The following is a 24,790-nucleotide window of genomic DNA, read 5'->3' as shown; positions in this document are numbered from 1 at the left end:
AGACCGATGACAAAGAGCCTGTCTTGAGCCCCTTGCTGTTCTACACTAGAAATGAAATTAATGCGTCGAGTGTTCCTAAACTAAATCTACTACTACTATCCTTAGGCAGGATACTCGTCCACGGTATGAACTCCTCAGAAGCACACTTTCGGCTTATGCCTGGAAATTTCACACATTTAGGTTGGAATTGGCTTCAAAATCATTTCATAAAGGTTATTCTCCACCTAAAAACCCAGCAGCTGAATTCTCTGAGATGGCAGACTCTAAACTGACTTAACAGTTCAGCTGACAGAAAAAGGCAGCGCTCGGTATCATTTGAACTTCAACTCACAAGCTCAAAATACTATTCGACTTGATAAACTGGATTAGGTTATTATATATGATAACAATTTTAGTCGGATGGTACAACTAGCATAACGCAACCTACGGACGAATTATTTAAATATACTTATTTTAATACATTCAAAGAAATTCTCTAAAATCGCTACATAGAAGGGAATTATTGTCAATTCTTTATCTAAAAATGACAATTATTGTCATTTATTGTCCTCCATCAGGAGGAGAGATAAAAATGTTTATTTTCAAGACTGATTTTTTTTTGTATGTAGCCTGCTCAACTTGTATAAACCCAAACATGTTGATCATACTAAGCTTCCTTATTATTTTAAAAATTGCTGGATGGAAGAGTTTAGAAGAGCCATTATTGTTTCCCTGCGAGCTAAGCACCTGTAGCTTCACACAAGAATTTGGCTGCCATGAGATTCATTTTGCAGAGATTTTGTCAACTCTACCTACAGCGATGCGTTCTGGCAATAAGTGGGATCACTAGCTTTTAAAATGCAAAAATTTAGTAGTTTTTCAGTGGGCAACGAATTGAGAACCATTGTAATACATGAAAAACACCTGATCATAGAAAGTGACGTCAAAAACGGTTGTTAAATTGAAATAAAAATAAATTACTTCGTTAGTCATGAATATTTATGTTGTTGGTCATATCACCTTTACTCATACGAACCTTTCGAATATGTTGTAGTGAAACATTTTCTAAAAATTCCAACGGGGGTTAGTGACAAATAAGCTTTAATTAACCCGTGTTCCACTGTATTTGTTAGTTTTTGTTAAAACCGCATCTCATGCCCGGCTGCTCCTTAAATTTGACACTGAGACGTTAGGTAGCGTACCATATACAACAGAGTCTACTTTTCGCGGTAAAGTTTAAAATGTACAACCACCAGCCCGACAGGAAAATTAGTCCTCAATTCAATTGCGAGCCTGGTAAGCATTTCAATTAGGACTGTCGGTGTGGCTAACGGTTTAAAGATTCGATGATACCATGTCACGTTTACGTCACTCGTTCTTCATATACAATCTGCCAAAATGTTGTACAATATATTCGATTTCGGAGACTCGAGCCGGGTCATGAATTGGTTTCGGAGGCAAAGTTTCGGCCTCTGCGTGGATATTTTAGATTTCAGAGCCTCTCGAATTCGTTCTGCCAAGTGAGTACTAATGACCGGCGGAGTTGATGCTATGCTTTCGTACAAGCACGTGTTCGGTGACGGGCGTTGTCCATTTTCGCAAATTCAACTATAATAATGTTGTTTTCTTAAAAGTTTGATTTCTATTCAGGAGCGTTAGATTACGCTTTGATATCAACATTTTCAGAATCAATTTTTTAATTAACACCCTGAAGTTGGATTGTAACATTGCTCTGAGACTTCAACACGGAATCTTTAGCTAATTTACTAATTTGGCTTGCCAATAATGACAGGTCTCGGCATTTTCTAGAACTAAATTCCCAACCTAACTGAACTATGTGAATAAATTTACTGGACAAGTTTATAGTTATAAGAAAATATTTTTGACTCAACTAGAATGAAATTAACGACAGAAAAATTTATCAAACGTATTTAATTATAAACATACAGGCGCAGTCGGTACAACCGCTGCGAGGATTATGAATATTTTCAAGAGGCTACCTACCCATCACAAGGAAATATAATGATAAATTTATGCCGGTACGCTCACCAACATGGGATGTCGTGGAATGAAGAGACCAATACTTGTTGAACATACTGAACTTCGGAAGGATCATCGTCCTGAACCGATTTTAAATGTCAAGCTTTTTTCGTTCCATCAGAGTCAAGCCGAAAGATAATTTTTAATTGTTTATTAAATATTACTGTATTTGAGGGCCTTCATTGCCTCCCAGCTGGTCTATCATTTGTTTCTTCCAGTCAATAACTTGGCGGGCAATTGGTATCATTGAGCCAAGGATTTCCAAGGATCTAGGGACACGGGAATCAAAAGCTTCAGTTGTTGCATCAGAGTCGCGTTGATCGACTGGCGTTACATCAGAACCTCGGGTGGCAGCAGCTAATGTCGTGTCATCAGATGCAAGAGGTGCAGCGGTCGGATCCTGGAAACCGTCAGATCTCTCAGATCGCGGCACCGCGGCATCACGGCCCTCCCCCGGCGACACGGTCTCTGTATCCACGTTGACAGGCGCGACGGTCTCCCGAATTTCTTTTTCTAGCGTCGAGAGATCGGCCGGGTAGGCGAGCCCCAGGGCGAAGCACAGCGCCACAGCGGCGAAGAACAGGATTTTGTGCATCTGTAAGATGAAACTAATTTTTGTGACTTTTTCTATTAATTACAAAGTTATAATAAGATGGGATTTAAATACGTACATGCATATTAAATACACTAATATTAAATAAATTAATTTAACGGTGATATTAGGAACCAGGTTAAATGTTTTGCCTAGGTCACTTATAGAGAACGTCTGCAGTCATGTGCCCGCGCATGTCAAGTTTGTTAACAGCTGCTCGCCGCGTGTATCATAACAGTCAGTGAACTGGTTTAGGGTGTTAAACTACATAATTGAAGGAATTAATACAGGAAAAAATTCTAATTCACACCACTTTCTAATATGCATCATTCGATACACAAACAAATTCGTCGGATGAAAAAAAGATCTTACGAATCAAGACGATTGGAATGAATTCGAATTGTACGAATAGGTATGAATCTCAAAAATCTAGGCATGTTATTAATACGGCGTGAATAATGCTTATAGACCGCTATTTTGTCTTCTATTTTAAAGTAAATACCAATGAACATTACACGTAACTCGCTTTAGTAAAGTAGCGCATTAAATTAAAATGGATATCATTCGAACAAATTAGAAATGTAAGTATAACTCTCACAGAATCTAGGCAATTTATTGATAAGGCGTGATTTTGTCTTCTTTTTAGAAGTAAATACCAATGAATATTAAAAATATTAAATGTGTATAAATAGTAACTCACTTCAGTCAAGCAGCGGAGGAGATGATGCTCGTGTTGATGCAGGAGTACAAGTGATGTATGGGAGGCAGCGGTTCTGTTATATAGCCCAATTGTGCATGATTCATAAAGCCCGTCACGCGTTACGGATGTGATCCTGTTTCAAGGCGAGCGATGAATATAATTGAGATGTCACGGAATATGAATATGAAACGTAATTCATTATACACACTCACCGTTCGTTCCGTATACGCACCATGCAGGTACTGCCTACCGCGCGCTCTCAGTACACAATATTTGCAAAGTTTAACTAATAGGCTAATAGCGAATAGCTATAATATATCGAGTCACGGGCTTATATTAGCCATAAACTAAGTTGGACAAATTTTCAACAAACGGATAAAAAACTCATACATTTTTCCCAGCCTACTCCTATATGTAGGAAATCGGGTCAAATAAATAAATTCGAACTGACAAGAATTCGGTGATGGAATCTTTCGGAGATGGAACAGAAGAATTATTTTTCAATTAAAAAACAGACAACTGATATCCCCTAGGTTTGCTTAAAAAACCAACTTGCATCATATTTTATTGGTGGAATTGATCTGCGCAAACATCTGAAGAATTCGTGGGTTTTAATTTGCTAAAATGGGGTAGTTTTTTTGTACGCATGGCAACTAATCGAGAACCTTTCTAATGCATGAAAAGGGCATGAAGAAAGGATTTGAGGTTATACACTTTCAATAAGCCGGTTACAAATTACTTCGTTACTTAGTCATGAATATTTTTTTTCTACAAATTTCGTTGGGGGTTATGTGAAATGAATCTCATTTAAACCGTGTTTCACTGTGCGAGTCTCCAAAATCAAGTAACCAAGTGTACAACAACCTGGACGATTGAATACGAAGAACGAGTGGAAGTGTCAATGTCTCCTGCTGTCATTGTCAATGCGTCTCATGAGAGCTTTCATACCCGTTATTTTTCTGCGTCGAACGATTGAAGTTCTGCAAGATACTTTTTGTCGTTCAGTCAACAAACGCTCGCGGCACCGACAGTCCCACGTAGAAAGTTGGCCAGACTAGCCTTGATTGTTTCCTTTGCCTGTTTAGCTGATGGTAGCACATGTTAACCACTACTGCACATGTTGCAAGGCAGTACATGTTGACCACTACTGCACATGTTATGCTCTTTTACTTTAGAACCAGTTCTTGTACATATTCAATTCTAATTAGCTTCTCCCTTTGACCGTTCGTCATGCAGATTTAATTTATTTTAAATTATACACTCGTGAATCATCAAATCTCCAGGCACATTAGTATACGCATCAGGAATCTTTTGAAGAATGTTCACGCGTGTGTCGTGCTGGAATATTTCCGAGCTTCCCCTACGCCTATTTTTATTTCTACATCCTGGACCAGATTGTTAAATTATCTGAAGAATAGCTGGCAGTGCATATTAATGCAGTCTGGAGGCGCTCTACACGGATGTTTCAAATCAGTCTCGTATGTGTGACGGATCTTAATCATATTTCAATTTTGAAATATGATTAATCGTTTGCCTGGTAAATTGTATGGCAAACACTAAACGGACTTCCGATACACAAGTTCCAAAGTATGGAATAAATTAGACTCCTGCGTCCCGAAATAATTTTCTCGAAATGAACCGGGACAGACGAAACGAGACGAGAAAATTCCGGAAAAAATAACGGGACAGAGGGTAAAATTTGTCCCGGAATGAACGTATGAACCGAGACAAGACTTCTGTCCCGGACTTTAAAACTTGTGTCCCGGTAAATTATGAACCGGGACGAGATAGACAGATTTGAAACGAGACAAGACGAGATTTGTCTGAATTATTTACGACAAAACAAGTTTTTCGATTGCGATACGAATCATTTCGAAAACATGGGTTGAAGAATGCCAAGTTAGACCTTTATTGCAAATAGGGCCATAGACAGTTAATTACCATTTAAATTGAGTTACTATTTACCACATATCATTCGATGCGTAAAGACCATATCTAAAACTGATGCAGAAGGTTTTTTGAAATTCTCATTTTTGTGGGTATGGGAGCATTTTTCATGAATTTTCGGAAATTTTTTCATTTCACCCCCGCCACCCCACACTTTTTGCAGAATAAAATCCAAACTATAACGAAATTAGAAAAAAACGTCTGCATCATTTGTAGATTTTCTATTTGCGATTCGAACGGTATATCTCTCATTGATGTAGCTTCAAAACTCTAGGAGGAGATAGGTTTGCAGTGACAATAAGTTAACTTTTCAGTGGAGCCCCACAAAGTCGCAGGCGCCTCTAAATAGACATTCAAGGGCGCAAGGTTGCAAGACTAGACAATACTGGAACTCAATTTCTGTCAAGGATGGTGCGAACGACGGCACGAGAACCATCCCGTACGACTACAGGCGGATAACTCAAGCACAGCGTGTTCAGACTAGCTATTTAAGTGTTCTACCGGTAATTTTGGCCTATTTTGAATGTTAAAGAACTTCATTTCCTCTAACTCTTTCGCGATCAGTCGTGAACGCATAAATTAACGTACAGAGATGGTTCGGTACCGTTAGATGCATCAGAATGTAAGCTTTAAGATGAGTATAAAAACCAAAAAAGTCAAAAATTTTTATTTTGGGGCAGACGCTCCCCTTAAATTTTGTTGTATTTTAAAATGTTGTTGATATTTCTTTCCAGACTTTTTGTTGAAGGAGATTGATCAAGGCAAGATCGATGAATCTGATTCTGTGATTGAGATGGAGGCAAATTAAAGTCTGACCAGACAGCCGATGTCACCAGCTACAGCTAGGATGGCCTCCTCCAGACCATCATATAACACAATTATTGGAAAATAAATAACGTGCTTTTCCATTTTTATTTGCCTATCAAAAATAAGTACCATATTAAACCACAACATGTATTCGTAGCAAAAATTATTTCAATTGCCGAGCTCCAATCGGAATAGTAAAAGGACACGTCTCAAGTTGGTAATATGTATGATGTTAAGCCAAATGATGGTAAGCCATCATCAATAAATGTATGATGGTAAGCCAAAGTTTACACTACATCAATAATTGATTCGTCTCGTTATTTCTCGTCATGTCTCGTTAAAATGGCTATAAATTCCGGGAAATTTAAAGCTCCCTATTTTAACCGGGATATCTCGTCTCGGTATCGTCTCGGAATTCCTACAGAGGGCTGAAAATTGTCCCGGTTTTTATTGCGAACCGGGACAGAGCCTGTCTTCTCGTCTCGTCTCGTCTCGGATACAAAAAAATACCAAACGCTGTAGTCTAGAATAAATTGTAGTGACTGCCAAAGAAATTGTTCGATTTACCGGGTTAGGTCATAATAACGAGGAAACTCGTGCACAGCCAAACCTCGGCGAGCACTCGAATTGTGACTTTAACACTTATTGAGTTTATGTTTTTTTAGTCAACTCCGTAATAAGAAGAGTAATTGCTTTAAATATATTCCTCAAGATGGCTGTAGTACATATTCTGAATGTAAAACACAGCTTCAGGCATCATTTTGTGAGTGTCACGATCGTCCATTTAACACAGGAAGACAAATTAAGTTTTCTTGACTCCTTCCGATGATGTTGAAATCGCGGCACTGAACAAAAATAAGACGATTTTGTAGGAGCGTTGAGGCAAATATTTGTTGAGAATAAAAGGGTATAATAATATAAATATAAACACTTATTGAGAATAAAAGGATATAATAATAATAAAAGAGTTAAAGTAAATATTTGTTGAGAATTACTTTGTATCTGTCGTACCAAATTATTCGTTGCCAACTCGTACTTCTCATAAATGGTTTGATACAAATCCTGACAGCGGCCTCGTGCATTAAGAAATTGCAAAAATGTATCCTTCTACACAACACTCCTATCGTTTATAATCTCAAGCCAAGTTTAAACCCTACGCTTACCAGAAAAACCGACATATTCCAGAATTATATGCAAGCAACGTCGCGAAATAATGCATTTATAGAGCGTACGTTCATCTACAGAGCCTGTCGCACGCACTTGTGACCGACCTGGTCAAGACCTTTAAATTCAAACTCTCTAAAAATAATGCAGTGGAATTAGGAATTAGTTTTTTCTTTAGTTGTAATTGGATCAGAAATTCGTGGCGCCTCTGTTGACAGTCATGATCAATCAACGGGTGAGAGCGCATTAATTGCGCGTTCAGCGTCAAAGCATTCTCACGGCACAGGCACAAGTGGGACTAATATAAATATTTGTTGAGAATAAAAGGGTATAATAATATAAATATAAACACTTATTGAGAATAAAAGGATATAATAATAATAAAAGAGTTAAAGTAAATATTTGTTGAGAATTACTTTGTATCTGTCGTACCAAATTATTCGTTGCCAACTCGTACTTCTCATAAATGGTTTGATACAAATCCTGACAGCGGCCTCGTGCATTAAGAAATTGCAAAAATGTATCCTTCTACACAACACTCCTATCGTTTATTATCTCAAGTGAAGTTTAAACCCTACGCTTACCAGAAAAACTGACATATTCCAGAATTATATGCAAGTAACGTCGCGAAATAATGTATTCACAGAGCGTACGTTCATCTACAGAGCCTGTCGCACGCACTTGTGACCGACCTGGTCAAGACCCCTAAATTCAAACTCTCTAAAAATAATGCAGTGGAATTAGGAATTAGTTTTTTTCTTTAGTTGTTATTGGATCGGAAATGTGTGGCGCCACTGTTGACAGTCAATCAACGGGTGAGAGCGCATTAATTGTGCGTTCAGCGTCAAAGCATTCTCACGGCACAGGCACAAGTGGGACAAAAAATTACAAAAATACTTGGTATACTTGGCTTCACGCGAGTTCTTTTGCTGGGGTTATTTCATAGCGACATTTTAGAATATTGCTGTTCGGTAAAGAGAAAATGTAACTAAACCGACATTTTCAATGGTTCAGTTTTTATTAACTCATTACATGAAAAAGTTTCTTTAGCACGCACATTACTCTATACTTCCTCCATTTTAAAACTAAATTTTAGGTTTTTCGAACCCATGCTACGACGTACGGCTATATAACCGAACTGCTGCCTCCCATACATCACTTGTACTCCTGCATCAACACGAGCATCATCTCCTTCGCTACTTGACTGAAGTGAGTTACTGTATATTCATTGGTATATACTTTTAAGTAGAAGACAATATGGCGGTCTTCAAGCATCATTCATGCCATATTAATAAATTGCCTAGATTTTTTGAGATTCATACATACTCGTACAATTCGAATCGTCTTGTTTCGAATGATCCTTTCTGCCATCCTACGAATTTGTTTCTGTATCGAAAGGAGTAAATAAGGAAGAAATGCTGTTTATTTTTCCTGTATGAATTCATTCAATTATGTAATTTAACACCCCAAAACAGTTCACTGACTAAAAGGCTACGGCCAAACTAAAAGCGTTCGCGCTGACGCAGGTCGACGCTTTTGCACGGTGTCAATCTGACGTCTCATTGTAATCATTTAATTGTATGTAATTGGGACGTAATATTCACTTGACCTGATAGAGATTGACGACATGAGTCAACATCTAGAAAGCACGTGATAGCACGTAATCAATACCTTAGTAGTGGGCGGAAGCGAAACCTATATAAGGACTAGCAACCTTAAGTAAGCCGCCCGCGGTAGCTGATAAGCGCTCCTCGATGTAGCGTGTCGGTCGAGTCTCCGACCTTACAGTCGACGCCGTAGCTTTTACCTCTGTATTGTAATGTATTACCACCCCGTATAAAAGATATGTTATCTGTAAAGATGTGTCTTACTTATCCCTCACTTTCTTAGTCAACGAACCCGATCCTCAAGTAGTTAATATAATGAGCTCGGGACACTTTCAAGCAGAGCGGCGCGTCTAGTGACCACACCAGACGCTGGACCGTGCTGCGTGCAGAAGAGTCTGTCTTGTGCGAAACGGCAGCGAATGACCCGGATTGAGGAACTTTTCTGCTTTAGTGCTCGTATGCAAAGTACTTACTTCTATAATAAGATAAAATCGGCATTCGTGCTATTAACAGTGCCAGATCAGAGTATGGAGAATACCATCATATGTTCACTGATCTGCGCAATAGCGCAGAAAGATTAACAAATACACAAGAACGACTGTTGCTACATTCGACGAGCTCCTTAGCTTGGTGACGGACGAGGTGTACAAACAAAGTACTAATTTCAGACCCTCAATCTCTCCAGAAGAAAGACTCGTCATGACAATAAGGTAACTGAGTAAAATGATAGTTTGCTTAGTTCTTTTTTAGTATTATAACTGCATATAATCAGGAGCAAATAAATTATAAACTCCTCCATTGAAACCATTTTACGCAATTTAATCCTTTTCAATAATTTGGCTTCTTTTCTTCATGCCATAAGTTGTACACCAATTCTTGAACTTTAATTTTGAATAAACTCTGTTTTTTCTTTATCATGCATTGTGTGTCGTGCAGTTCGATTTTAATATTTACATGAGTTGCATTCTGTCCCTACCGCTGGCAAGTGATAAGGTCATTATTATTATTCCCTCACAATTTGTAACCAAACAAAATTGAACCGGACATGATTTGTTTCTTATTGTCAACCGTATTCTGCAGCGAGACAGTGTCGAACACCTAAAAATGCAAGCTAACTGAATTGTGTTGTAATATTTTATTATTGCAATGCCTATACTAACTTGCGCTGAAATACATGCATTTGATGCTCCTAAGGTGCTCGATTGAAAGCAAAATTGATTTCATCAAGACTCGATTGAATTGAATTTATAAAAACTCAATATAAAGTTCAATTCGCCTGCTGCAGAGCTGCCTGGTATATCACCCATATTTATAGAATGCTTGCTGGTATTTGACAGTCTCTTTAATTACGACGTTTTTGGGGAAGCATGGAAAAATGCAGCAAATACTCATGATGGGAAATCATATTTTTGTCACATACCAACCGCATTCTTTTGTATCATTGAAATATTAAATTCACAATCTGACGTTTACGAACCTAATCTTAAGTAAAGTATCTGATTCACAACCGGTTACTTTTTATTTACCTCGCAATGAAATAGCACTAGTCACAAAACTGATAATGTATGCGAATATGTTACCATTTCTTTGGCGCCTTAAAGTAAAATGTATAGTAAGCGACTGGTCCATAATATCCAATATTATTTAAACTCGATTTTGGACTATTCATTCGTACATGATATTGTGCAAAATAAAATCATTACTGAATTTTCCTTGTAAATAGAAATAAATATCGTACTGTTATTTGTTATATACCATTCCAGTGTGGAGCTGGTCCTCCCAAGGCATCATCTCTCTGCCGTAGGCGCTCCGCAGATGTTTCAGAAGACACCAAATATTCGGGTGTTGTACCACGAGCCTAACGCCGCGCACCACACGTCAGCTTGTAGGGATGTTCATGCTGCTGCGGATTGCATTGAGTTGTCAATCACCAACATCATTCAATGGATATAATATCTCCATCAGAAGTTAGGGTCAGACTAGGAGACATAATCAACCGCAACTGGAAATTCTCATTTACATTTATATTTTAATTAACATGAGGTTCGTAAGTTAATAAATATCCTTTCAGCGCGAACAGTTTTAACGGCGTAGAAGCCTTCATTAATAAGCATACTATGTATTTTCATAACCTTACTTGCGGCAGTGAATTATTTAATTTGTTTCTGTTATGAAGTCGTAAAATTTGCAGTGACACATCCCGCATGTCATTACATGTAAACCCGAAAATTACTGCACAGCTGCTCTTTACAATAGATTTTTCGCAAATTAGGAGAATTGAAGTTTCAAGATTCAAGCGGATGAAGCCTGACCACGGTGAAAATTCCCCACCGCAGTTTATCAGTTTGAAACCAGCATAATTTCTCTGTATACTGAAGAACGCCATAGCATTATCGAGGAGCAACCGAATGAACAACCTTATATAGCGTTATCGACTGACAGCGCGAAATACACTGATTTTTAAATTAGATCTTTGGGTTGAACTATTTCACAATTTGCGATGTGGTAGCTCAACTGAACGCATTTTTTCACACCTCGTTGGTTTGCTTCTTCCTTCAACAATTTCTTCCTTCAATAATTATGCACATTTCTTTTTCTAGTACGCTCACTAATCGAGGGTTTTAATGCTTCATTATATGGAATCTTTATCAACATTCAAGATATCTACATTTTACATCGCTACATCTTTTCTCATCTGCATCTTTTCTTGACACAGCTTGTTCAGCGGCAGAGGTACAGTAGCCATGGGCTCAGTGGCAACGAATTCAGCTGCGAAGGTACAGTGGCATTGGGCTCATTGGCAACGGCTCCATGGTAACGATTCAGTGGGGGCGCATTACATGAATTTATTTAGGATATTACGACAAGGACTTCGATTGTAGTTATATAAAACTAGTATGAAACTTATTCCAATGGCACTTTGCAATTTAGGCGTCTATATTAGTATTCACCTATGACTTATACTTTGAATAAAATACTTAAAAAAATATATTCACCTTTAATATTCACCTATGACTTATACTTTGAATAAAATACTTAAAAACAAACTTTTTAAAAAACCACGTTTTTCTTGTGGACTAAAAAGTAGAAAATAAATTATGGCTCGCCCCAAAAACGTGGCTCGGGCTCAACGTTCACCATCAAATTTCCAAAATTCGTGTGCTTTTCGCTTTAATCATAAATCTGCCCGACACACGTTTTTTGGGGCGAGCCATAATTTATTTTCTACTTATTAGTCCACAAGAAAAACGTGGTTTTCTAAAAAGTTTTTTTAAGTATTTTATTCAAAGTATAAGCTAAATATAGAATTAAAATCTAATTTTGGAATTCTAGATCCAATATTGGTTCACTTGCTCTTCCAGAATTCCAATCTGCATCTAACCAAGTGCGGTTAAGCCTAAAACTGCATCTGTGGAAAGTTTTTTGGGCCTAGAGAACCACCAAACGGAATACTAATTATAGGTATTTTATTTAAGTGAAACATCAAGATAAATTGGCAAAATGCAACGGAACACTTCTTTAAGAGTACGATTGAAAGCCATATTGCTGCTTATAAGGCAATGCATAATCAGTAAATGGTAATTATTTCAAGTAATAGAGAAGTCGCTAGGGCTACTTTCCGCTTCTTAATTAATACGAATTAAATTGCCGTCGAACTAAGGCGCTAAATATTTCCGTATATATAGCTCAACATGGACATAGCATCGATTGGGCACAAATGTAAATAAAGCAGCGCTTGATTTAATCTTCCGGTGTAAATCTAACTTTGCTCAAAGTTTTATGCCCAATGAAGAATGTTGGTGGTTGTCAACTCGATGCATTTCGTATAGGGGTAGCAAGCTGACTTTAGGTGAGCAGCGTTAGGTTCGTGGTACAGCTTCCGAAGACGGATCCTATTCTTAAACAGCTGACGAGCTCCTGCGTCTGTGAGACGATCCCTCGGGAGGACAAGCTCAAAACTGCAATGATATTTAACCAATAACAATNACTATCGAGGAGCAACCGAATGAACAACCTTATATAGCGTTATCGACTGACAGCGCGAAATACACTGATTTTTAGATTAGATCTTTGGGTTGCACTATTACACAATTTGCGATGCGGTAGCTCAACTGAACGCATTTTTTCACACCTCGTTGGTCGATTTATGGCATGTAGAGAGGAGTTGCAAATTTTCAATTCCACTCCACAATCAATTTATGATACCTTTTCCTACCGGATTTAACGCTCAAAAAATAACCTATTTTCACAACTCTCCACGGCAACACATACTTGTTATGCGGTCAACAACGTGCTAGGCTAAGCCGTAATTAGGCAACCATCTACGGATGGATGACAGCTGCCTTCTGGGAAGAAGAATAAACTCTTGCGAGATAAAACTTTTATTAAGAAATATATTTAAAGATTCACGTTACCTTTGTAAATTCACAGAAAATATTCCATGCGCAGAAAGAAAGAATCTGAAAACCACAGTCCTTTTTCACTCGTGTCCCAGAACAGAATGTCGACACGAGCAATAACCTATTAATTGTTGCAGGAACCGGAACTATCCTATATATGCACTATTAGAACGTACCTTTCACGTGTCAACTCGTCTCTCATTGCTTCTTCCTTCAACAATTTCTTCCTTCAATAATTATGCACATTTCTTTTTCTAGTACGCTCACTAATCGAGGGTTTTAATTCTTCATTATATGGAATCTTTATGAACATTCAAGATATCTACAATTTTACATCTCTACATCTTTTCTCATCTGCATCTTTTCTTGCCACAGCTTGTTCAGCGGCAGAGGTACGCAGTAGCCATGGGCTCATTGACAACGGTTCTATGGTAACGATTCAGTGGGGGCGCATTACGCGAATTTATTTAAGATATTACGACAAGGACTTCAATTGTAGTTAGATAGAACTAGTATGAAACTTGTTCCAATGGCGCTTTGCAACTTAGGCGTCTATATTAATATTCGCCTATGACTCAACTCTTCGAAGTTTGTGTACAATCTTTAATAAGAGGCTGCGACGGGTATTCAATTATTTTTACATGATTATGGGCACAAACTTTTATTTATTCCTATGGGAAAAGAGAAATGCACAGGAGGCGCTGACCTGTTTGTGGCGAGCATCGCGCACAGGAACAGGTAAAATAAAATTGAATAATATAATTTAAACAATAGTTGGGTCCTTTTAATAGGCCAGTTACTTGACTAAAATTCTCCAATAGAGAATGCGACTCCAGGAGGATGGTCTCATGGTGCTGCTGGAAGCGGTTATGTAAAACTACGAGGGAAGCAAAGGACAAAACGGCGAAATCTGAACATAAAAAGCCAAATCTCTACCCAGAACATGAGCTCGCCTGATGATTGATCTTAAATCTCATCAGGCTCTGATATGGCTGCAGGCAAACAATTCAACAGACATCATCAATTGTACGGTCGAATAATATCATTGATTAATATTTAGCCAGGATGAAATTCTTGGAATGGTGGTACGCATATTCAAGGTCAATACAGCCCGGTAACTTGATCATTTTCAAAGTATAAGCTAAATATAGAGTTAACATTCATCTAACCAAGGGCGTTTAAGCCTAAAACGGCATCTGCGGAAAGTTTTTTGTGCCTAGAGAACCACCAAACCGAATACTAATTATAGGTAAATTCTTATTTAAGTGAAACATGAACATAAATTGGCAAAATGCAACGAAACGCTTCTTTAAGAGTACGATTGAAAGCCATATTGCTGCTTATAAGGCAAAGGCAATGCATAGTCCTTAAATCGCAATTATTTCAAGTAATAGACAAGTCGCTAAGCCTACTTTCAGCTTCTTTATTAATACGAAACTAATTGGCGTAGAACTAAGACGCTAAATATTTCAGTATATCGAGCTCAATATGGACATTGCATCGATTGGGCACAAATGTAGATTAAAGCTGCGCTTGATTCAATCTTCCAGTGTAAGTCTAACTTTGCTCAAAGTTTCATGCCCAATGAAGAATGTTGGTGGTTGTCAACTCGATGCATTTCGTATAGGGGTTGCAAGCTGACTTTAGGTGAGCAGCGTTCGGTTCGTGGTACAGCTTCCGAAGTCTGGTCCTATTCTTAAACAGCTGACGAGCTCCTGCGTCTGTGAGACGATCCCTCGGGAGGACAAGCTCAAAACTGCAATGATATTTAACCAATAACAATACAATATTTTCTATAAAATTAAATCAGATACAGTCGTAATTTCATTTGCTTATTATTACGTGCAAGTGAATAGTCGTAAAAATAGACAAGCTTCAGAAAAGATAATAATAGATGAAATAGACCAGCCACTTACTATACATAAGGCGTAGAATATAAGTAAAATGCTAACTTTATAGCGTATAGGGTCAGTTTTATTAAGTGGCAGGGTGGAGAATCAAATACTGTATGTAAGCAAAAGTTCATCAATGCCAGATAGAGAAACCAGGATTTCAAGGAAACAAAAGGTTAGGTGGATTACCGTGGATACATGACAAAGGTGGATACACGACAAGAATTTCCCATAATTAGTATTTTCCTAATTTTGCCTTAACTGTTTCAGCTTCGACAAAAAATTTTGGTATAGAGATTGTCAATTACTAGCAAAAATTCTAATCATCATGGTTATACGGGCCAGAGTTGCAAATTCACCTATTTTCCCGCTAAATCTCGCGTATTTTCAACTCATTCAGAGGGAAAAGTTTGTCTTAGCTGAAAAAAAATATATGTAAAATGCAGGTAAAATGATCTTTATAGCTACAAATTTTGAATGTTTAATGTCTTTTCACTTGAAAATACCAGGTTTTAACATAAAAGTCATTTAAAAAGTTGTCAACACAATTACGAACAGCCTTGCATTGATTTTGCATTGAGTTTTTATGCATTTTATTTGTACTGAGCCATGATTTTGTGAACTTTGAATAAAAGCAATAAAAAGCAATGGAATCGGAAGCAATAAATGAATTACTCGAAAACTTACGGTGCGAGTATACTTATGCATTGGAATAATAAGTTCGCATTCTAGTTCGCTTTCATTATTAAGTTTTGTGACAGCTATTTATGATGATACCGTCGCGCAGCAGCGTACGATTGACAGGCGGTAACATTCAAGCACATGTCTAGAATAAAAATGTTTTAAAATGTTTTTGTTTATTTAGTATAGTATAGTAGTATAGTATCTTCGGCATTAAAGAATAGGCCTGGATAGGCCTGTCGCCGATTCTTGTACTTTTCTTGACTAGACTGGCCTTTTGATCAGATCTTTTCAACGGACGGTGGATTTAAAATCGCTTCTAGATATCAGTTGTTCCGTAGGGTACGAGGCATTTTAAGACTGAACATGTGCTCATGCATGGCCTCGTCTAGTCTGTTCTTGAACGCGTTCTTACTCGGAGCGTCAACAATATCTTCAGGGAGGCTGCTCCACATGTCAGTGACTCGAAGCGAGAAGAAATGTTGTCGCGTGGATAAGTTGCACCGCAGTTTTTTTAGTATATAGCTGTGGCCCCTGATGTTGGTTTTTGTTTCAAATTCTAGTAATCCTTCTGGGACCTTGTATAAACCATGAGTATACTTGTATACTTCAATGAGATCCCCACGCAGGCGACGATAACGGAGACTGGGAAGCTTCATAATCTTCAATCTTTCTTCATTTCTTCATAAGACTTGCCCTTTAATCCTTCAACCGTGTTTTCTCATGCTGTAAGCTTGCTGTTCATTGTTCTTGCCGAGGTGAAGTACTTTACACTTGTCAGCATTGAAACGCAGCTGCCACGCATCAGCTCAGTCAACTAAACTATCAAGATCATTTTGCAGTTGCATTTTATTTGACGCATCCTTAACTGTATTATAAACTTTTGTGTCATCTTCATACATGGAGCACACGCTTGACACTACTACTTGTAGATCGTTTATAAAAGCGACGAACAAAACAGGTCCAAGAACGCTTCCTTGCGGTACGCCACTGCGCACAGTTACCCAGTCTGATACGGTTCCGTTAATGCTGACACGTTGTCTTCTGCCTACTAGGAAATTCCTGATCCATTGGAGTACATTTTCCTCTATTCCCAAAGAATTTACTTTACGTAACAGTCGCTCATGCGGAACACTATCAAATGCCTTGGCAAAATCGTGGTACAGTGCATCCACTGGCACCCTTTCGTCCAGCAGGCAAGTCCAATTATTCAAGGTAGACAGGAGATTAGTGGTCCATGATCTGCCAGCAATAAAGCCATGCTGACAGTCTGATAGAAGATGGTTAACAGTCAGGTGATCTATAATCCTATCCCTCATAACCGATTCCATCACCTTACACACAACACTTGTGAGACTTACAGGACGGTAGTTACCTGGGTTACTCCTGTCACCTTTTTTGAACAGGAGTGTCACTTGGGCTTCTTTCCAGTCGGCCGGCAAAGTCCCTTCGATTAAGGTTTTTCGAAAGAATACTGTTAAAGGGCCGGCCATGACGGTTGCTAATTCGTTGAGCAATCTAGGGTGGAAACCGTCTGATCCAGATGACTTGTCTGCAGACATAACTATGTTCTTGATGAATGGCCAAGACTCCGCCACATTCATGATCATGATTCAGTCCGAAATGTTCGCTGCACTCACTGATTCGCGAAGTTCAACATAGTCGCCTTTCGCAAAGTTGAAACGTTCACGCTTCCGAGGTATCTTTTCTGTATAGCACTTAATACTGAAAAACAATGACTGGTGGTGACTTATGCCCAACGGAGCCTCTTGGCGAAGCTCTTCTACCATTGATTCTTCACTAGTTAACACTAGGTCTCTAACTCTAACCAACTCTAACCAAGATAATAATGATAATAATGACAGAATCACATGCACATTTGTAAAGTTGGCATGCATGCTATGTGCTTATCGTACTGTGCAACACGTACGCTGGATCATAGTAGTCATAATACTCTGCCAGGATGGATGACATCCAGTTCACGTCCTCGTCTCTGAGATCAGGGAAGTGCCAGCGGGTGACCACACAACCGCGGGCCTTCAAGGTCTTGCCGATTTCTCTCGGAACGCTTCTGACGCAGCACACATTTTCTGTTGGGCGAATTGCACCAAAATCGAAATTTTACGCAATTATTCATCGATCATATTTGTATGAACGTCTTAATGATCATAATTTGTATGAACGTCTTAATGATCATATTTGTATGAACGTCTTGATGATCATATTTGTATGAACGTCTTACAAATATGATTTTACAATTTCTCGTATATATGAAGGAAACCCCTCGTTCAGCCAACAAGAAAGATCTTTCACACTTCCTCGCGGTCCAATGTTTTTTACTGGATGGAAAATTTTCTAGTCAAACAGATATTTCGTTTATATAATCGATTGCATAATCATATTATGATATATGAGATTTAACGATATAGCAATACTCCAATAATAAACACCTAAACTTTGATTGCTAACAAAATTCTATTTCTAAACCGCTCTTTTAACTTTACTTTGCATGGGTCAATTCTGAGCCCATCAGCAAAAGTCTTTTTGTTCTGAGGCTTCAAATCTATCCAAACACATTACCAATCTACATTAATATTTAAGATCGAAAATAAGAACAGGATTACGTGTAAAATTTCTTTCTCCACGAACGCGTTAATTTATTTAAACACCGGATGGTGACCAAAAATTAATGTCTATTCAATTTCTAGTTAATCTAGCCGGTGAACTGGTTGAAAAACACGCGGCTTCAAAAATACAGCCTTTCAGAAAGCCTAAAACATTATAAAACAATAAACATCATGAAATCATGGATTACTCACCAATGCGACGTGCCAATCTGCGAGCACGAATCAAATCGGCACAGCAGTCGAAACGAACGTTGTAGTCGCAAACTGTCCGATATTGTGCTCGCCTGTGTGCCATGACTTGGATGGGGGTGCCGTACACGGTAGTCAGCTTTCTCCTGTCATCACATGGCGGTTTGAAATGATTCTTGTAAAGTAAATATAAGGATATGCCATGTGATTATATTATAATATTTAAATTCATAATTCAAAGATTTTTAATATATAATGTATATATTCCCTAGATTGATGTTTCATATTCATTTCGGGACTTTCTGCAATAAATAATTTTTCAAGATAAGAAATTTCATGGTGGCAGCCTATCATATATTTTAGGCTGTTTTCATTTGTGATTTAACTGCAGCAAATTAAGATGGATGAATTTACTATTTCTATTGAAATCTTCAGTGTGAGGAAAATAAGTTAATATAATAAATGAATTCAGTAAGTTTAATTGATAGTTTTTTTTTTACTTAATTCAACATGACTTTAGCAAAACCATTAAATGAAGATATACTACATTTTTCATGACAGAATATATTTGCGCCTGTCAGGATCAAGTCTGAACTGCAGCTCATAAATAGTTTAATCTATTTATTTCTGGCGCCATAGCGATAATTTTCGAGGAAACGCGCCTCACCCAAACTTTTCGATGATGGCTCCCATGCCGTGACCCGACTGTCCTGCCGGCCTCCAGAAGGAGTCCAGGGGCAGCAGGCTGATGTCGCCAGTGTGGTGGGCGGCGAGGCGGGACAGCAGCTCCCCCAGCCCCGGGATGGGGCGGGTGTGGGTGGACAGCACCACGAGGCGACTGGGCTTCCTATTGTTGGCCAGGCTTGCGAGAGCTCGCTCTCCTTCATCACTGCTGGTAACTATCCAGCGTTCATCGGGCGGCATGAGCTTACACGTTTGTGACTGTTGAGCGTTGAACATTTTTTAACAACACATTCTGTGAATTTATCATCGATCATTTGATTAATTTCCAACAAATTCACTTCATTTATAATTTTATTTAGTTCTGTTCCAACAGCTGACTAATACTAGAATGTTGAAGCACCTAACAAAAAAGTTCAGAACTCAACTGGAGCGATGGACTGGTTTATGACAATAGTGACAACATTACGGGCCAGAAGGGTGGTTGAGATGCATGGGTGGGTTATTAGAGTCTGCGAGGGCACGTTATCGTCAGAAAGAATGTGACTAAGTTACAAACAGCTGCGTTTCGTACCGTAACAAAAATAAAATTCTCGGCACCCTTACCACACATACACTCCAACGTCTTCAATCATATTCGGGCAGAGAAACTTTCCAACGAGAGTAAAGTAAAGACGTTGCAGCGTCATGCTATCGCTAAACTTGTACTGACAGTGAATCAAGAGTGGTTTGTAATACGGTATTTAATCTCCTTTGATTTCTTTCAAGTTAATCAATATGAGCATGAGTACAAGTTCACATAACTAATTTTTGTTTTCATTTTCACTTCTACGCGTACAAACTCGAAACCATAAATTTTATTAAACGCATTCCAAATTTTTGCCTCCGTGGCATGCAAGATTTTTCCTCCAGATTATGTAATATCTATACGATTTCCAACGTGCTTTTGCGTGCCATTCAAGATTATTTGATTCTCTTCATTAAATTTGCGTCGTGTATAATTTACATAAATAACTAAGACAGTATCCATTTCATAGTAACCATTTTCAGACAGTTATGTAATTTCACTCACCTCTAATGAAGCCCATTTCATGCTGGCTGCATCCAACCTCGCTTTGATTTTTTTTATCTTTCTATTTTCTTCAGATTTCAGTTTAAGCTGACTGAGCATTCCCTTCAATTTTTGTCTCTTGTTCTCGTCCGTCACTCTTGTCTCATCTGCCCAGACCTCGAGATCTTGCTCGGTCGATACTTTCTGGGCCTTCCAGCCCTCAAAATCAATCTTCAGGCTGAGGATTTCTTTAGCCAAACCAAAGATATCATCTGACAAGGAGACAAAACTACTCACGCTTTGAAAGTTTCTCTGCATCGTGGACCGTATTCTTGACCACGAGTCCACTACGGATGCTGGATGACCTGCTTCATCCTCCTGAAGCAGGTCATCCAGCAACTCAATTTTGTGCGCTACGTGTGTCTCCCTGGTGCACGTGCAGCACAAGAGCTCCATGCAGTCGACGCAGAAGTAATCCTGCGCATTCTGGTGATGGGGGCACGGAGTCTCTGACTGTTTATGGAGGCAAAGTTGACGAGGCTCACTCCCAGATGGAATTAATTCATAATTCACCACCATTTGATCAATTGGTTGCGATGTTCGCTTCCTGCAATTTGGGCAGACTCTGCCGTGAAAATTAGCGGGTAAACGTAGAATGCAATACAAGCAAAATGTGTGCCCGCAGTTCAGGCAGAGCGGCTTGTGGTCGCCAGAGTCGTACTCTGCGAAACAAATTTTGCACTCCAGCGTTGCGGTGGCCATGTTGATGAGCAACTGTATTCCACTTTATTTCATAAAATGATTTCAATAATAAATTCGTTTCATTAAGTGATCTCGATCCAATCGTTTCATAAATCTTAATTATTGTATACTGATAATCGATACAACTGACGTGCCTGATAGGAAAATAATTTCTTTAAACTACTGCTTCCCGCAACGTATTGAGTTCTTTAAAAAAACTTACGCGTGGAAACTGCAGTGAAAACTCGAATGAAAGACGTTGACGCCAATGTTCATTTCCTTCTATCTTAGGAAAGGGTACCCACACAGTGAAAGCAGGTTTGTCCGCGCGGGCAACCTGCTCCAACCTGCTCCAACCTGCCACATGAATGAAGATAGGATAATAATCTAAGTGTTCACAGTGAAAACCTGTACGAATAGGCAAGCGCCAGGCATATTTATTTCAATTTCAGGAGCCAGCCTAAGCAGGTAACCAGCACGCTGGCAACCTGCTTTCACTGTGTGGGTACCCAAATGCTTTATGAGCCACCTTCGTTTGACATCCTAAAAACCTGCGGGACATCCTAGCGCCTTGAGTTCACTTGAGTGTCTTCTGCCTTCTAAAAACTACGACACTTTCCCATGCCAGATGGTACTTATGATGAAGCAATACCTGCGAGACGAACAAGTTTTGCCCACATCAATGAAAATTTGTTCAAGCCACTTTCTTTCCCTGTACTCCGATACTCTATTTCTTTACAGTAAGCCCTCCCAATTACTATTGTATGTATACTATTCCAAATTACTTTAGATCTATTCATTCAAGCCATGACTTGAGAAGACCATGCAAAACGCGCATCTTTTGGCAACGAACTCACAAATTTCTCTCTCAAACTCTTACTTGTGTTGGCATCGTATAAACTAAGGATAAGCAACTCGGTAAATTCCCTCTGCTAAATAGGAAGATTGACTCATCGTGATCTAACTTAGCCTGCTGTAACCTCTATCTATTGTTTTCCTTAATAATTTCCTTTGTGTCTTCATACCAACTCAATATCTTCTGCTTCATTTCCCGGTAACCCACTCCAATTAAGTCACTTAAAATTCTTGAGAGCCATCAACCTTTCTCCTTCGAGGAGCTTCGAGTCTAGCTCATCAATCCACAGAGATTTTTCTCCTCTAAAAGTGTTTTCACAGTAGCATTCAAATTTCCGCAAGAAACTTCTCATGCCTAAGCTACCATCAAAATCAAACTTCGAAATTGTGAGTTACTTTCTCCTATCCCACGTACTCGCCTAAATGATGAAACAAAACGTCCATTTCCACTTCCTTATTCCTACCCAACCTCCTAAGCTTCCTTTCCTTACTGGTCTTAAGTTTCCTATCACAGGAACTGCCAGTTTTCTCAACGTCTGATGCTTCATCACTGCTTGATGTTTCTAGTAAGGATGATACCACAGATGAACTTTCTGAATCGTTCGGCACATCTACATTACGCTTTGATACAGCACCAGTTCTACTAATAATAGTTGCGTCACCTTTACTAGCCAATTTCGTATCTATGTTAAAAGATTTAACCTACCCACTTTTTCCTTAAAATCACGTAGCCTTTTCTCTGCCCTGTGAGACAAATTGCCCAAGTCATTATAACCTATTCTGTCGATAAAAGTCTCTAGAAAATCTATATTCTCGTTTAAACTCTTCCTTCCATGTCTACAACAGGTACAACCTTAGCAGCGCAGTCCCTTTTGAAAGAATTCACATGGTTTCCTCAAAACGCGGTTATGCGAAGTCAAGCAATAACTAAGAAAACTTGAAATATAACTGATCACTACTCACAGTCACACTGCAAAATCTACAATTGCTCACCATCTATGAAACTAAGAGACCCCGAACTATACGATGACGTACAACCAATCCCACTTGGATGTGGATTGGAACTACAATGTTTACACATGAAACACCGTGAACAAAAATTTCTCCACCAGCACACTAATCTACCTATATATGGACACTAGCAAAATCAGAGATAACGACAAGAGAGGTCACTGCACCAATATGTCACGGGGGCCAGTATCAACTGAATGTAACGTGAGACTTTATCCTATCCGCAATACCCACACCACTGTTCGTCACACATTTTGCCGTTTAACACCGAGTCACCCATGGTTGAATCTACTAGTTCAACCATGGAGTCACCGACAAGAGAATCAAATATATAGCTTTCATTCAATGACAAGGTTAACAGAGCGTGTGCGAGTTGAAGTCAGGTCAAGACTTCGGAAGTCTCTTTGTACGAAATAAAACTATCACAGACACTAAACTTACGCAATGGGTCATGCCTAAAATTATATCATAAAAAATAAAAAGACCTCTTCACATCTATAGCTGTACAGGTTGACATCACACTAACATATTCCAGGTCACAAGAAAACACAACGATCTTGGACCTACTTGAAAATATCAAATGATTCAGTGTGCAGTATACACCGGTTCGGAATGGTGGCACAGATCGAGGATTACTATCGACAGCCACTATTCCGCACTAAAGAGTCGATCCGGCAACATCGCACAGACATCCGATTCGTTTTGATCAAAACTGATCAATGTAATAAACGTCTATAAAAGGTCTACTTCCCTCCTCTACATTATAACCAATCGAAATTCGGTCAGGAAAACGCCTTGTGTCGTTATTCTAATTCTGATTTACCATGTGTTAAATTTGATGACAACGCAATTTAGGTAGCAAAATCAAAGCACTGATGTAATAAGTAATTTTGTCGTAAAAGCCAATTATCTCTTTGTACATTTTCATAGCGTGAAAACTGCATAAATTTGCCTCTGCCGTTCACCTTATTGCTTAACGTAAAACTTCATACACGATAAACCTGAAAATGATACTACGGCATTATACCTCCAGACGAGCCAATTCACTCACCTCGCACTACTCGCTAGCTGCATTCAGCTTGGTTTTGAATGCCAATTTTAAATTTCTAGCTTGTGTCGTTCCATCAGAGGCAAGTCGAAACAAACAAAAATTTTAATTGTTTATTAAATATTACTGTATTTGAGGGCCTTCATTGCCTCCCAGCTGGTCTAACATTTGTTTCTTCCAGTCAATAACTTGGCGGGCAATTGGTATCATCGAGCCTAGGATTTCCAAGGATCTAGGGACACGGGAATCATTCGACTGGCGTTTCATCAGAACCTCGGGTTGCTGCTGCTAATGTGTCTTCAGATGCAAGAGGTGCAGCGGTCGCATCCGTAGAACCGTCAGATCTCTCAGATCGCGGCTCTGCGGCATCACGGCCCTCCCCCGGCGACACGATCTCTGTATCCACGTTGACAGGCGCGACGGTCTCCCGAATTTCTTTTTCTAGCGTCGAGAGATCGGCCGGGTAGGCGAGCCCCAGGGCGGAGCACAGCGCCACAGCGGCGAAGAACAGGACTTTGTGCATCTGCAAAATGAAACTAATTTTTGTGACTTTTTCTATTAATTACAAAGTTATAATAAGATGGGATTTAAATACGTATATGTATATTAAAAACACTAATATTAAATAAAATAATTTAACGGTGATATTGGTAACCAGGTTAAATGTTTTGCCTAGGTCACTCATAGAGAACGTCTGCAGTCATGTGCTCGCGGATGTCAAGTTTGTTAACAGCTGCTCGCCGCGTGTATCATAACAGTCAGTGAACTGGTTTAGGGT

At 38.9% G+C, this 24,790-nt stretch overlaps 2 protein-coding genes across 2 annotated transcripts; both read right to left on the bottom strand.

The window, feature by feature from the left end:
- Nucleotides 1-1,890: 1,890 nt before the first annotated feature.
- On the bottom strand, nt 1,891-3,410 carry LOC108679171. Its single transcript, XM_018167770.2, has 2 exons — nt 3,312-3,410; nt 1,891-2,614 (listed from the first exon to the last, which is right to left on the bottom strand). The coding sequence occupies exon 2, from the start codon at nt 2,612-2,614 to the stop codon at nt 2,180-2,182; it is 435 nt and encodes a 144-aa protein (XP_018023259.1). The 5' UTR covers nt 3,312-3,410; the 3' UTR covers nt 1,891-2,179.
- Nucleotides 3,411-14,405: 10,995 nt separating this feature from the next.
- On the bottom strand, nt 14,406-23,546 carry LOC108679179. The gene is made up of 6 exons (XM_018167782.2): nt 23,532-23,546; nt 20,379-21,253; nt 19,293-19,567; nt 18,629-18,771; nt 17,740-17,899; nt 14,406-14,992 (listed from the first exon to the last, which is right to left on the bottom strand). Exons 2-6 carry the CDS (start codon nt 21,117-21,119, stop codon nt 14,812-14,814), a joined length of 1,500 nt encoding a protein of 499 aa, XP_018023271.1. The 5' UTR covers nt 21,120-21,253; nt 23,532-23,546; the 3' UTR covers nt 14,406-14,811.
- Nucleotides 23,547-24,790: the final 1,244 nt, after the last annotated feature.

The sequence above is a fragment of the Hyalella azteca genome, unplaced genomic scaffold (genome assembly GCF_000764305.2).
Source record: "Hyalella azteca isolate HAZT.00-mixed unplaced genomic scaffold, Hazt_2.0.2 contig3562, whole genome shotgun sequence".
NCBI lineage: Eukaryota > Metazoa > Arthropoda > Malacostraca > Amphipoda > Hyalellidae > Hyalella > Hyalella azteca.
Note: the sequence above shows the minus strand (reverse complement) of the source record. Positions and strands in the feature narration are given on the sequence as shown.